The 13864-nt window shown below is 42.3% G+C and overlaps 1 protein-coding gene across 1 annotated transcript; it reads right to left on the reverse strand.

Annotated features, from left to right (window-relative positions):
• Positions 1–2: 2 nt before the first annotated feature.
• LOC105896872 (myosin heavy chain, fast skeletal muscle-like) lies at positions 3–1732 on the reverse strand (the record flags this gene model as incomplete). The annotated part of the gene is made up of 9 exons (XM_031585552.1): positions 1514–1732; positions 1272–1415; positions 1029–1185; positions 896–923; positions 680–791; positions 490–582; positions 337–400; positions 148–246; positions 3–58 (listed from the first exon to the last, which is right to left on the reverse strand). Coding segments are annotated over exons 1-9 (957 nt in total), but the record flags the coding sequence as incomplete, so codon positions are not given.
• Positions 1733–13864: the final 12132 nt, after the last annotated feature.

Genomic DNA, 13864 nt, shown 5'->3' on the forward strand with positions numbered 1-13864 from the left:
ATCTGACCCTGACTGCACATGGGGAAGTCATAGGGGTTGGTTGTGATGAGGCACATTTCTGTAGAGGGGGAAAACAATAATTTGTTGTTGCAAATTAATAATTACATGTAATGTTTTTTGATTGTTGGTTGAAATTAATATCCCTACCAATAATCTCAGGCTTGTGGTTGGTCATCATCTGGAAGAAGATGTGGTAGCCTCTCTCATCAGGAAGCTGGAATGTCACTCTAGACTTTTCCAGCAGGTCTATTTAGGTGGGGAAGAATATATTTAAACTTAAAAAAATAAGGCAGCAATAAAGTAACATTTTTATATTCACAGGATAATTATACTTACAAGTCTCAATATCAGCTTTAGCCAGTTTTCCAGTTGCGGCAAAGTGAATTCTGATGAATTTTCCCTGTTTTACACAAAATTATATCCTAAGTAATTTGATCTTATTAATAACCACAGAACTGAGGCCAGAGTTTAAATAAGAAATTAACTTACAAAACGGGAAGAGTTGTCATTCCTCACAGTCTTGGCATTACCATAAGCCTCCAACAGTGGGTTGGCAGCAATAATCTGGTCTTCAAGAGAGCCCTGCAAGTGGAAGAAACATTCAAGGAATATGTTGATATGAAGAGAATGTTTCTGTTGCTTCATGATAATTAGCACATAAATGTATAAGGGGTCTGACCTGCATCTTTCCAGGCACTACCTCTGCCTTTTTTCCACCACTGACTGCAATTGTTGCAAAATACTGGATGACACGTTTGGTGTTCACAGTCTTGCCAGCACCAGATTCTCCGCTAGATTAAACATAAGATATTGAATTTTTTCAGATAAGAATTGTGTGTGCCACAAGATCACATAGAAGATAATGCAAAGTTTTAAGTCATGCATTGACACTTACGTAATCAGAACAGATTGGTTCTCCCTGTCTGTGGGAGAAATGCAATTTTAGATAAATCACTTTTTTGAATTAGTTCATGAACAAATATGTAATTAAATCTTATTATTTAGTGGCTTTTAAATGCAATGCTTACCTTGGAGCATAAACTGATAAGCATTGTCAGAGACAGAGAAAATGTGGGGTGGGGCCTCCATACGCTTCTTGCCTCTGTAGGCCTCCACCACTTCTTGGTCATACACAGGGAGCCACTTGTAGGGGTTCACAGTGGCACAGAAAAGTCCAGAGTAGGTCTAGAATGAGGAAATAAAGGGGATTGGTTTTACAGCTGTTTTATTTTTAACATAGTTTTTCATCTGTGAGAAAGCATAAAGCTTACGTAGATCATCCATGCTGCGTAACGCTCTTTGAGGTTATACAGGACAGAGGCTTCATTGAGGTGGGTCATCATGGCCATGTCCTCAATCTTGTCATACTTGGGAGGATTCATGGGGTGGACATCCTCCTCCTTAAGAACTCTTTCCTAAAACAAATGGATAATATAAAGAGATAAAGGCAAGAAACTTACTGTTTAATAGAAATACTCAATAATTTTCTTAACTAAGAGCCTTGCTAACATACCTCCTTGGATTCAAGCAGTTCAACAGTGACTTTGCCACCATCTTTACTCTTGATTTTAGCCTTCAGGTACAACTCCTCCTTGTCAACTACATAACAAGCTGACTTTGCATCAAAGGGCATGGTTTGGGCCTCAAGTCTCTCCTTCTCAGGCTTACGGAGGTAAATGGCAGCCTTGCCATAAGTGGCCATGTCGCTGTCCCCCATGGTTGAGGTTTACTGTTGGAAAAAGAGGCATGAACATGTCATTTTGTAATAAGAAAGATTACAACCACAGACTGTAAGAAATATAATTCATCCTTGTAACATAGCATATCTGAAAAAAGTAAATTAATTTAGTGCGGCCGTTTTCAAAAAGTCCAAAAAAGGAAGAAAGACATCAGCAGATCTGAAAGTAGGTGTCAAAAATGTTTAAGCTGAGTGCATTGTCTCTTCTCTTACAGTATCTTTTATATTTGAAGTGATGTCTTCATAGAACCGCACCGAAGCCTGGTCAAAGGCTTCAAAACTGTATTAGGTGATAACTGTCCAATGGGCATGCTAATTCTTTAATTTAATAAAGGTTAAAGTAATACGCTTAGAAATGTTCATGAACTGTATTCTTTTGACTGTGTGTACATCCCAGATATTTGGATTTAAGGACCAAATGTGGAAAATATGCATACCTATGCAACCCTATTTGATTGTGAAAGGTTGTTTTGACTGAACTGGGTAGGGGAATTCTGAACTATAGGCATATATTTCCTTTTGTAGCCGATTGGCTTGCTTGCTATTATTTGATAGTCTGTTAAAAAGCAGATAAACTTACTTGTTCTTCCCTGGACCAGATGAAATGTGCAGAACCGTCAAATATTCTAAAAGGATGGGAGTAAGAGGTCAGACAAAATATTAAATATAAATGCAAATAGTAAAAACTTAACAGATTTCACTGCCAAGCCAATCCAGCTCTCCCATGTTTCAGAGAACATCAGAGTTTACCATGCAGCCACAGCATGACAACTTACTGTGCACTGGAACCCCTTTTTCCTGTGGACCTCTCGGATGCTCCAGGTCCTTTATATTGTGACCATCTGCAAACTAAGCAGGATCCAAATAAGGAAGGATGGGAATGGTTTGGTATATTTAAACATCATGTCAAGCATGCCATCACACATGTTATGAAATGAGCAGCTCCCATACTTCAATTGCAGAATGTGGTAATGATACCTAATCTGGTCCATTTATGGTATTGACCTATTTATTAATAGTATTAAATATATTATATTATTAACCTGTAATATTGATTATATTGGTGCATTGCTTCAAGCATTTAGGCATTGTAGCTGTGGATTAGCATTTGTGTCATTTTGTTAAAATTACATATGCCCCTCTAGTTAAACATTCAGCTCAAAAGCACGTTAAGACTCTTCATGTAGTAGTTTTAATTTTGTTATGTAATACTTTGTTGGACCTAATCCATGTCGGTGGGCCTGCTAATTCATTAATTTAATAAAGGTTAAAGTAATACGCTTAGAACTGTTCATGAACTGTATTCTTTTTATACCACACACATAAAAGTTGTGCAAGGCCTTTTTTGGCAGGGGCAGAGCTACTCTATTTCAGCATAACATTCCAAAGATTAAAGAGAGTGTGATTTATTGATGGTGTACTGCAGGGGTTCTCAGACTTTATGGGGCAAGTGACCCCTCAAAGGGCAGAACATTTTCCAAGGACCCCTTCATAATCGCATCCCAAATTAAACCATATAGGCTTAAAGCTATTTGTAATGTTATATGCTTTTGGACTCTTTTACTCTAAAATCATATAGTACTTATATCACAAGAGTTTTAGATAGTCATTTTACTACATTTGGCATTACTTGACATTATGTAGGATAGATTTTTAAATGATCTTTTTGTAAAATGTGCTGAGAAGCTAAATAATGTTTACCTTACATAAAAACATATTGATGAAATTACTTTTTTTATCAAAGCAGATGTGGTGTACTGTGACGTGTGTGTTTTAATTTCTTTTAAATCTTGTATACTTATCCACACTTTTGGGTTGTCCAAGAAAGTAAACATATAGGCGACAGGACTCTTTTGTCGAACAAAATCTTTGAATCACAATGCTAATGTGTTTTGGCAAAGAGAAGGGGAGGCAACGTCCCAGAGTGCGCTCTTCGGGGGGAAAATTCTGTAATACTTTGTTGTTTTGATTTGGCAATAAAAAAGGACATAATCCATATCGGTGGGCATGCTAATTCTTTAATTTAATAAAGGTTAAAGTAATACGCTTAGAAATGTTCATGAACTGTATTCTTTTTTTACCACACACATAAAAGTTGTGCAAGGCCTTTTTTGGCAGCGGCAGAGCTATTCAATTTCAGGATAACATTTCAAAGATTGAGAGAGTGTGATTTATTGGTAGTGTACTCTGACGTGTGTGTTTTAATTTCTTTCAAATCTTGTATACTTATCCACACTTTTGGGTTGTCCAAGAAAGTAAACATATAGGCTATAGGCTCTTACATTGGAAAGGTAGAAATACTTTAAAAGTGCACTCAAGAACCAAACAAACAAACAAAAACCCTTCGATTCACTCGTGTGGCCTCATGACACTATTTTTACTTCTGACCTTCTCTTGAAATATTTCAATTAATCACATTAAGATGTTTAGAATGTCGTTACATTTTATTTACTCTGCAATGGTGAATGGCACCTGTTCAATGTGGTATTCTTAAATGAAGAAAAGGGTATAGCCCATTGCTATTCACACTATTTATTTTACAGTGAAAGATTTTTGGTCAACATTGCAATACATTAGGTTGATATATATGCATGCACATTCAGAACTGTTACTACACACCCTAAACCGTTATTATGAGATGTGTTGTTCAAACGTAATACTGGCAGTTGCAGTTGTAATGAGATTAATGTGAAGTACATTGTATCACCTGTCTGCATTATACACCATATAGTTGGTCTGGTGTGCAAAAGATGCTCAGACTGTAACACACTGGAAGTGGCAGAAGCCTAATGCATTTTAAAAATAAGATTAATTGTACCAGGTACAATGCAGCCTATCAGTTTGATTAAGAGAATCTGAATAAATATTTGCAGTCCTACTTCACCCAATTAAACCCTCAGAAACACTCCCACAGGATGGCAATCTGGATTATTTTCAATAACCGCTGCATCAAGGCAAAAATGAGTTTCATTGAACAATCACTATAAAACACTATGAAATCATCTAACACAACCTTGCCATGCACATATGCCAAGTATGTTGTAGAACATATCACAAGTCATGAATTGTCCAGAGAAACATGTCCAAAATCTTAAGAAAGAAAATATTACCACACTGTCCTGCTGTGTTGGTTATCTGTGGCTCCCTTTTTCTGTTTTTGTCAGATGACAGCCTTCAGCAAAGGTTTGACATGAGTAAATCTTATGGATGGCAACCTATAGAAGGGTTCAAATGTCCAAGTTTTTCACGAGTTGAAAACAGTTGGAAAAACCCTAGTGAATAGAAGTTCCCTTGGTGGAAAGTTGTCCAACAACAGAAGTGACCACCATCGCCTTGCAATGTTCATGTCCGACTAGTTTGTGTAAAAGCACAAATTATAATTGAAACATAGACCTTATAAGATGAAATGTTAAAAAACGATTGAAAAACACACCTCTGTGAAGTCAAAAGAGAATTCAAACACTATGTAGACAGCATACTCTAAACAAACAAATTGAAGTACACCCCAAAACTAGTAGAGCCTCTCTGCTTGGGAATGCCCTATATGTTAAGTTAAAGGTTAGAAAAAGACATAAAAAAAGGTTTAAGAAGAGGTGAGCTGTGAATTGTTACAATTCCACTGACACACTCACATACCTCAAGGTTGTCACATGTAAACTCTGTCCAGACATTGATTTGAAAGGTGCTTCTTAAAGTTCTGGGCACGCGTCAGGACATTCTGACACCTGGGACAGTGCCAATGGCACCTTTTCATCTCCCCCCTCCACTTCCACCAAAACAGGGAATGGTGAATTTGACTGTAAGGAAAGGTACATTTATATACTGTTGAGAATCATGGTTATAAAACAGTGGTGGACATGAAGCAGGTTTGCAGCAACAAGTGCATAAGGCCTGTGTGTTGAGTGAGTGTTTTGTTAGGATAAACAGAATAGCTTGTGTGCAGGAGTGATTGCGCAGACCAAGGTCAGGCCAGTCAGAGAGGCCTACGTGCAGAGAGGCCTGTGTGCCAGGCCGAGAGGCCTGTGTGTAGGGATGAAGGTCAGGCCAAACAGAGATGTTTATTTTCTCAAAACAAGATCACACAGTTTCCACAGGTGCAGGCTTACAGAGACAACCGAATATTAATTAAAAGGTTTATGCATAAGGGGATGCGGAATTCATCAGAGAGCAGGTAGAATCTTTCACAAAAGAGCCTTGCCATCACAACCGGGAGGGGTAAAACTAGTGATAAGAAAACAGCTGCTCGGCACCTTGAAAGATGTTGTGGCAATAAGTAAGCAGAATATTCTGGTTGGTTCTATGTGGATACGTTTTAGGCTTTTGATTAAAAAAAACATAGTGACGGAATATGCCCTTTAAATAGGTAGTGCGTTCGGTTTTTTAGTCAGAGCTGCAGTTGTCTGTGCCTCCTCGGAGTTCTTCCTCTGAGTTAAATGTCAATGCCAATGGTGAGTTGGGCCCAGCTGTTGGGCCCAGCTGTTGCCCATACCAGTGAATGGCATTGGCAGTGAGTGAGACCCAGCTGTTGCCCATTCCACTGTTTGGTAGAGCATGATAGGGATAGTTTGAATCCTCTTTTAAAAGGCCCTGTGTTTGGTGTGCGGGAGGTTGGTGGAGTTAGGTACTGGTTGGCACTCTGTCCGTCTGCATATGTGCTGGTTTAATGTGTCCTGTCTGCGCCTGCCTGTGCCTGCCTGTGTGCCTGCTGGTTCCACGGGAGAGAGCGGTGGCTGTATTCCCGGTTCGTGATTGGGACGAAGAGGTAGTGACAGCTTGGCAGATCGGCGACGACGGGGCTATACACCGCGCAACTGGAGCTAAGCTCCAAACAGTAAAAAACGTGTCCCATTCTACTCTGCTGGTGTCTAGTCTCTTTGTTTTGCCTCTCGTTGCTATCAGCACTGAAGGCTGTGCATTCCTCAGGCTTCTCTGCTGTGCTGTACACCGGATCTACTGCTGGTGCTTCTTCCCTGGTCGCTGACGTGGAACAGTGGGTGACTTCACCAGGACCGTGCCTAGCAGAGGGAATGCTTCATCGGAGCCACGAATGGACAGTTTTTTTCTTCTTTTTTTTTTCTTTTACTTGTGGGGATTTGAGGGTCAATCCCCACTCTTTGAACTTTCTTGTTGTCTGTCTTGTGTGTCTGTCTCCTTGCCCCTCCTGTATTTCCATCGCCATTGGGGGTCCCAAGTTAAGGGGGCGCTGGTTGGGCTAGGTTCCAGAGTGGGTCTTGGTAATAGTATTTTAGAATGCAGTGGAGTGCCTTGCAGTGCCCTAGGTAGACTGTCTGCATTGCCTGATTGTTTGAAGATGTAAATCTTTACCACGTGTGTTCTGTGACTTGCTCTGCTTGGGTGCCAAACTTATGCCTACCCCCATTGACAAAGGGAGGGAAGTTCTTTGCCCCATTAGAGCTGAGTAGGGGATGGGTGTGGGAGACCCAATATATGTGGCTCGGTGCGGGCATTAATAAATACATTTATTTACAATAAACTGTCCTGGTCTTCTGTGTGGAGTAGGGTGTGGAGAGGTCGTGTATATCCACCTGTGTCGGGTGGAGTTAAAGGGTCTCAGGCAAACCTGTGACATAAACTCAAAGCATGTACCTGCACAAACGTTGTATTAGACACAGGTATTACAATGTACCACAAAAATAAACCTTGGAAACTCAAGGTATTCTCAACTGACATAATGAAAAGGTCTGGAGCGACTTAAAATTCCCGCACGGAGACAAATTATCCATTGAGAGATTTGCCCATGACAATCATGTAGAACGCACGTGCAATTGTCTGTCAACGGTCGATGCTGCTGATTGGTGGTTCACCGTCTTGTCCCGCCTCCTGCCATTGGCATGTACTTCCTGATGCCACATGCCACTGAAAGATTTAACTCCTACTGCCTTTACTCCCACATTGTCATGACACACAACCACGTCCCAAAGTGGGGAGATTCAGGAAAACATTCTCAGACCTGCTACACTCAGCAGAGGTTACAGTTTCACGTAAGTGAGAACTTTGGTACAGTATTGAAGATATTCACAGACTCGAAGATACCGGAGCATAAACGAAACGTTGTTAAAACACACGACACCACTTTCCAACCGTAGTAAGGTAGACAACAAGCTTAAAAATATATTTTTTTTTAACGAGCTGTCCTTCATGCTGGTCAATTAACATTGGTCTGCATATACAGCCGGCTGTCAGACGAGTGCATTGAACTGACCCAGTAGTACATTGTCCCTTCCGAGGCTCCGTAAAATTCCGTTCAGAATAAGTAACATGTTTTGGTTAAGGAAAGATTACCAGTCCGAGAAGAAGTTAACTCGAATCGGAAAGGCAGACTTTTCGCAACAAACATGAAAAGGTGACAAACATTGGACCTCATTTTCGATATAAGAACTCACAGACATTGTGATATTGGGTAATACTTTATAGGACTTAGTACAAGTCAGTACATGGTGTCAGAATAAGTAGTTAGACTACGAACCCCCTAAAAAAAAAAAAGATGGAGGCTTTCGGTGTCCCTACCCCGATGATGGAATGGGATTCGTCCAACCTACCTGATGCGTGGCAGCGATTCAAACAGCATGCAGTGCTAATGTTTACAGGACCGATACGACAGAAAATTGAGGCGGAGAAATGCAGTTTTCTCCTGCTGTGGATCGGGGACAAAGGAAGGGACATAAGCAACACTTGGGAAATAACGGAGGATGATGCGATATTGTTAAAAACGTACTATGACGGATTTTCAGCATACCTCACACCGAAAGCTAACACAATATTCGCTCGGTACAAGTTCCACAAGAAGACGCAAGGGAGCGGTGAGTCATTTGAGCACTTTGTCGCAGAGCTCAAACTACTCGTTAAAGACTGTGACTATAGAAATTGTGACGAAATGGTTAGGGACCGTATTGTTTTTACTACCAACTCACCTAGAGTGCGTGGAAAGTTGCTCAGTCAGGGACCAGAGCTAACACTAGATAAGGCAATTGATATAGCACGCTCCTACGAGCTAGCACAGGTGCAGCTAAAGGCTATGGCTAATGACAGCCATGAAGTGCACACAGTACACCGCAAGGCGGGAAAGTCAGCGACGGTTAGATATCCCAGCAGAGCTAACGTCAGCAGGCCAAGCAAAGGCTCAAAGATGAATTACAAAGCATGTAGCGCGTGTGGAGGGCACCATAACAAACTATCTGAATGCCCAGCCAAAGGAAAACAGTATTTAAAGTGCTGAAAACTCAACCACTTCGCAAGAGTATGTAAATCAAAGAATCATTCTTCAAATAGAACAGGGCACCGATGTACATGCTGTTGAAGATGATGAGGATTACGACTCAGAGCTGTTTGTGGACATAGTCACAACAGAAAGAAAAGGAGAGTGAGCGGTTACTGCACTTTGGAAGGCAGCTACAAGAGTAACTCCATAACCCGAAAGTTCTACATTGTGGACTGCAACAGCCCACCCATCCTAGGCTACAGAGCTTGTCAAGACCTGGGGCTCATCAAGGTGGCATAAGCCATCACCGACGCCAGTGAGGAAGAGCCAGACACACAGTCAGCCAACATACTGAATGAGTACTCAGATGTTTTCAAAGGCATCGGTGAGTTCCAGGGTGAGTGCAGTTTTAGGATAGACCCTAGCATAGCACCAGTGGTTTGCCCACCAAGGAGAGTACCATTTGCCTTAAGAGAACGTTTAAAAATAGAGTTAGACAACATTGAAAGGAATGGCATAATCTGCAAAGTGACTGAACCTACCCAGTGGGTTAACACGCTGGTAGTGTGTGAGAAGCCAAAAACACACAAGCTTAGAGTATGTCTAGATCCACGGCCTTTAAACAAGGCAATACTGGGGCTAAGTTCTTCAGCGTCCTAGACGCAAGATTGGGTTACTGGGCTATCAAGCTGAGTGAGGAGTAGTCGCTGCTCACTACATTTAACACCACATTTGGTAGATACCGGTTTCTCAGGCTCCCTTTCGGCATCGTGTCTGCCCAGGATGAATTCCAGAGGAGAGTAGATGAGACATACAAGGGTCTTCAGGGCGTGGCCGGCATCGTGGACGACATTGTTGTGTTTGGGAAGACAAGAAAGGAGCACGACAACAACCTCAGAGCCATGCTCAGCCGGACCAGAGAAAAAGGGGTAAGACTGAACCCGTACAAATGCCGCATCTTTGTGTCACAGGTGAGCTATTTCGGACATAGACTCACAGCCAATGGATTGAAACCAGACCCACTTAAGGTGAAAGCCATCAGAGACATGCACCCACCGAAAAATGAGGCAGAGCTGGAGACAATCCTTGGCATTATGAACTACCTCGCAAGATTCGCTCCACATCTGGCTGAGGTGAATGCACCACTCAGACTGCTGTTAAGACGAGAAACAGAGTTCAAATGGGACACAGCACACGGGAGAGCGTTTCAGCAGATTAAATAGACTATCACAGCTGAACTAGGGCCAGTGCTAGCATATTTTGATTCCGAAAAAGAAGTGACGCTCCAGGTCGACACGTCGATAAATGGCTTAAGCGCAACTATCATGCAAGAAGCCAGACCAGTTACATACTTATCCAAGCTGCTTAACTGTACGAAGTACTGTAACCGTGGAATCAGACCACAAGCCACTGGAGACAATACTGCACAAGCCACAAGCCCTAGCACCACCGTGCCTACAGCGCATGATACTCGCGCTGCAGAAATACAGCATAACCCTCATCCACAGACCAGGCAAAGAGATCCCTGTGGCTGACACGCTGTCAAGAAAGTCCATGAATGACACAGACAGTTCACTCTCTGAGGCTATGGAGACCCAGCTACACACAGTCATCAGCGCAGCTCCGGTGAGTGCAGACAGGCTAGAGGACATCAAGGCCGCCACAGCTCAGGACGAGCAGCTGTCCACCCTCAAACAGGTAATTCGGTCAGGCTGGCCGGAGACAAGGAAACAGTGTCACCCACAGATCAGTGAATACTGGAACCACCGTGACGAGATCACAGAGGCTGATGGCATCCTCCTAAAGGGTGAGAAAATAATCATTCCACACAGGCTCAGAGCAGACATGCTACAGCGCATACATACAGGACACTTTGGGGTGGAGAAAATTAAACACAGGGCAAGAGACATAGGGCCTCATTTACTAACATTGCGACCGCAGCTTAATCTGCGCTTTTGCCAAACCGCATATACTGCACGGTATTTTTCCGTGGTATTTAAAACCTCGTCGTAATCAGCGCCTAACACCGCCCATTAGTGTTATTTAACGCTCTGCTAAAATAGGGAAGAAAGAGCCTGCGTGTTCCTGCCACCATGGATGATGAATTAGACTTAGAGCTTTTGGTTCACGAGGTTACAGCAAACTAACCCAGGTAAATATAGAAACTCATAAATATTTCTCCGTTTAGCCCTTCCGTCCACACTAAAAGTTGTGATCACTTTGAATTCAAGACTGTCTTTTATTGGTGAGCTGATTTGGGGAAATTCATCTTTTCAGCGAACATTGAGTTTCTGGGTTGCTATGGTTACCCCCAGGGTGCCTGTGCAGTTTCATATTAACAAGTTTATGTTCACAAGTTCATATTCACACATATTAGTTAATCACACACAGGCAACTGCAAACTGTTAAGATGGTTCCCTAAGCTAGAGATAGCTAGGATACTTAATAGCCAGGTTAACTGCTCCATAGCATCCCGTTAAATAGTCTTGTAGGAATACACAACACCCCCTACTTTAAAACGGCGTATTCCAGCACTGAAAACCATGCTTTTCAAAAACGCTGCTCTAGGCGGATACATTTGAAAACTGGAGTTGTAGCCTGGACAGGGGAAACTGAAGTTTTCAGACGTTTGGTTGCCATGGCACTGGGGGTAGCTTGCGCTCGAGAGGCTATAACGTCAAAATAAACATGGAAGGTGAAATGAATATGCTGCTCTGTCTCTACAATTTACTTACCGGTAGTTTAGTTAGTGTACTTCGAGTACAAGTACTTTTCCTGAATAGATACGCGTTACTCCTACGCAGAAGGTGTGCACTGTACTCGGTGTGCTTGAACTATAAGTGAAAATACGGTTTAAACCATGCAATGAGCGGTGATTCTGGGTAACAGCTAGCTGGTGGGACAGTTTGTATATGCCTATATTAAATTATATATATATAAAAAAAATAACATTTCTGATGTTCGTATTTTTCAAATTTCTCGCAGGCACATAGTTTTCATTTAGCAGCTGATATGTCATGCTAGAACACCTCTTGTTTCGTTACTAATACACAATTAGGCGCACTTTACGCATCTCCTCCCATCTCTTTGCGACGAACACCCACTTTCCCTTATACCCTCCCAGCAGCGGTAATATGCGCTTTTACTCAGGTGCGCCTTCTTTGGAAATACGGTTTTATGTCTTTACCCGCTATTTTACGCCTGAAATGGGCGCAATCCTGTTAGTAAATGAGGCCCATAGTGTTTTGGCCAGGCATGGGTCAACAGATAGAGGCAACAGTAGGGAGGTGTGAAATATGTCAAACACATCGCAATGTCAACACAAAGGAGCCCATGCTCTCACAGGCAATCCCAGAGAATCCATGGCAGACTGTAGCAACAGATTTATTGTCCTGGAACTCTGAGAACTACCTCGTCATATGTGACTACCTCTGCAGGTACTGTGAAATTGAACGCCTGCACAACATCACCACAGTCGCCGTCATCCAAAAAATGAACTCGGTGTTTGCCAGACATGGCATACCAGAACAAGTCATCAGCGACAACGGGCCATGTTACAGTTCACATGAGTCCTGGGGTTTCAGGCACGTCACATCGAGCCCACATTATCCCCAGAGCAATGGTCTGGCCGAAAAGACCGTCCAGACTGCAAAGCGGATCCTCACAAAGGCCAGAGAAGATAAGAAAGATCCCTACCTCAGCCTGCTGGAGTACAGGAACACACCGGTCGATGGGCTCAAATCTCCAGCCCAACTCCTGATGAGCCGCAGACTGCGCTCCATCCTACCCACAACAGCACCACAGCTACGACCTCAGGTAATCCCCCAGGAGGCAGTAGGCGAGATAAATGCCAGCAGCACCAGCAACAGCACTACAACAGGTCTGCAGGAGATGGTAGGTGGAAACCAGCAACAGTCATCCAACCCGCTGAGACTCCACGAAGCTATTACATCACAACCAGCGATGGACAGAGGTACAGGCGCAACCAACGGCACCTTCTCGACACACGAAACGACACAGACACACACACAGCACACAACAGCCTGAGATCAGCAATGATGATCAGGTCACTGGACAGTGGGAACCAGGGGAACAGGAACCCCACCATGGGTCTGTATGTGAACCAAAACACACTGAACCTTGTCTCCGCACGAGGTATGATCGAATCATTAAGTCAAGGCAAGTCCTCGACTTATAAATGATTGTAAAAGGGTGTAGGCGGATCGCTGCCCTATTGAAGAAGAAAAAAATAATGTTATTTGAAGTTACTCAGGTTGAAGTCTACTCAGTGTATTACCTATATTGCTGTTATGTGAGTTATGAATTTTATGAATGTGTGAGTTATATATTGCTGTTATGTGAGTTATGCATTTTATGAATGTGTGAATTATATATTGCTGTTATGTGAGTTATGAAAAAATTAAATACTACTTTGTGTCTAAGGTAATTTTTACCTAAATTCACAAAAGTGTTACATATTCTGGTCATTCACTGTGAAAGAACACTTGACACACAGATCACAAAGGTGAAAATGCATTATGGGCCATGTGACACGTATCACACTTTGCTGATGAAACTAAGGATTGTGTCTCAATAAAAGGGGGGTGGAATATGTTCAGGACACAGGACACAGTAAAATGTGTGTAGTAGTTGTGATTTACGTCACTGAGTGCCCCATAATACTTTAAACATAGGCCTACACACAGGCGAAAATGCATTATCTTCAATGGCAGGGCCATGTGACACGTATCATACTTTGTTGATGAAACTAAGGATTGTGTCTCAATAAAAGGGAGGTGGAATATGTTCTCGAAACATTAAGTAAAATGTGTGTGGTAGTTGTGATTTATGTCACTGAGTGCTCCACAATACTTTAAACATAGGCGAGAGGTGTGTAAAGAAGGGAG

Source organism: Clupea harengus, chromosome 18, assembly GCF_900700415.2.
Source record: "Clupea harengus chromosome 18, Ch_v2.0.2, whole genome shotgun sequence".
NCBI classification, from domain to species: domain Eukaryota; kingdom Metazoa; phylum Chordata; class Actinopteri; order Clupeiformes; family Clupeidae; genus Clupea; species Clupea harengus.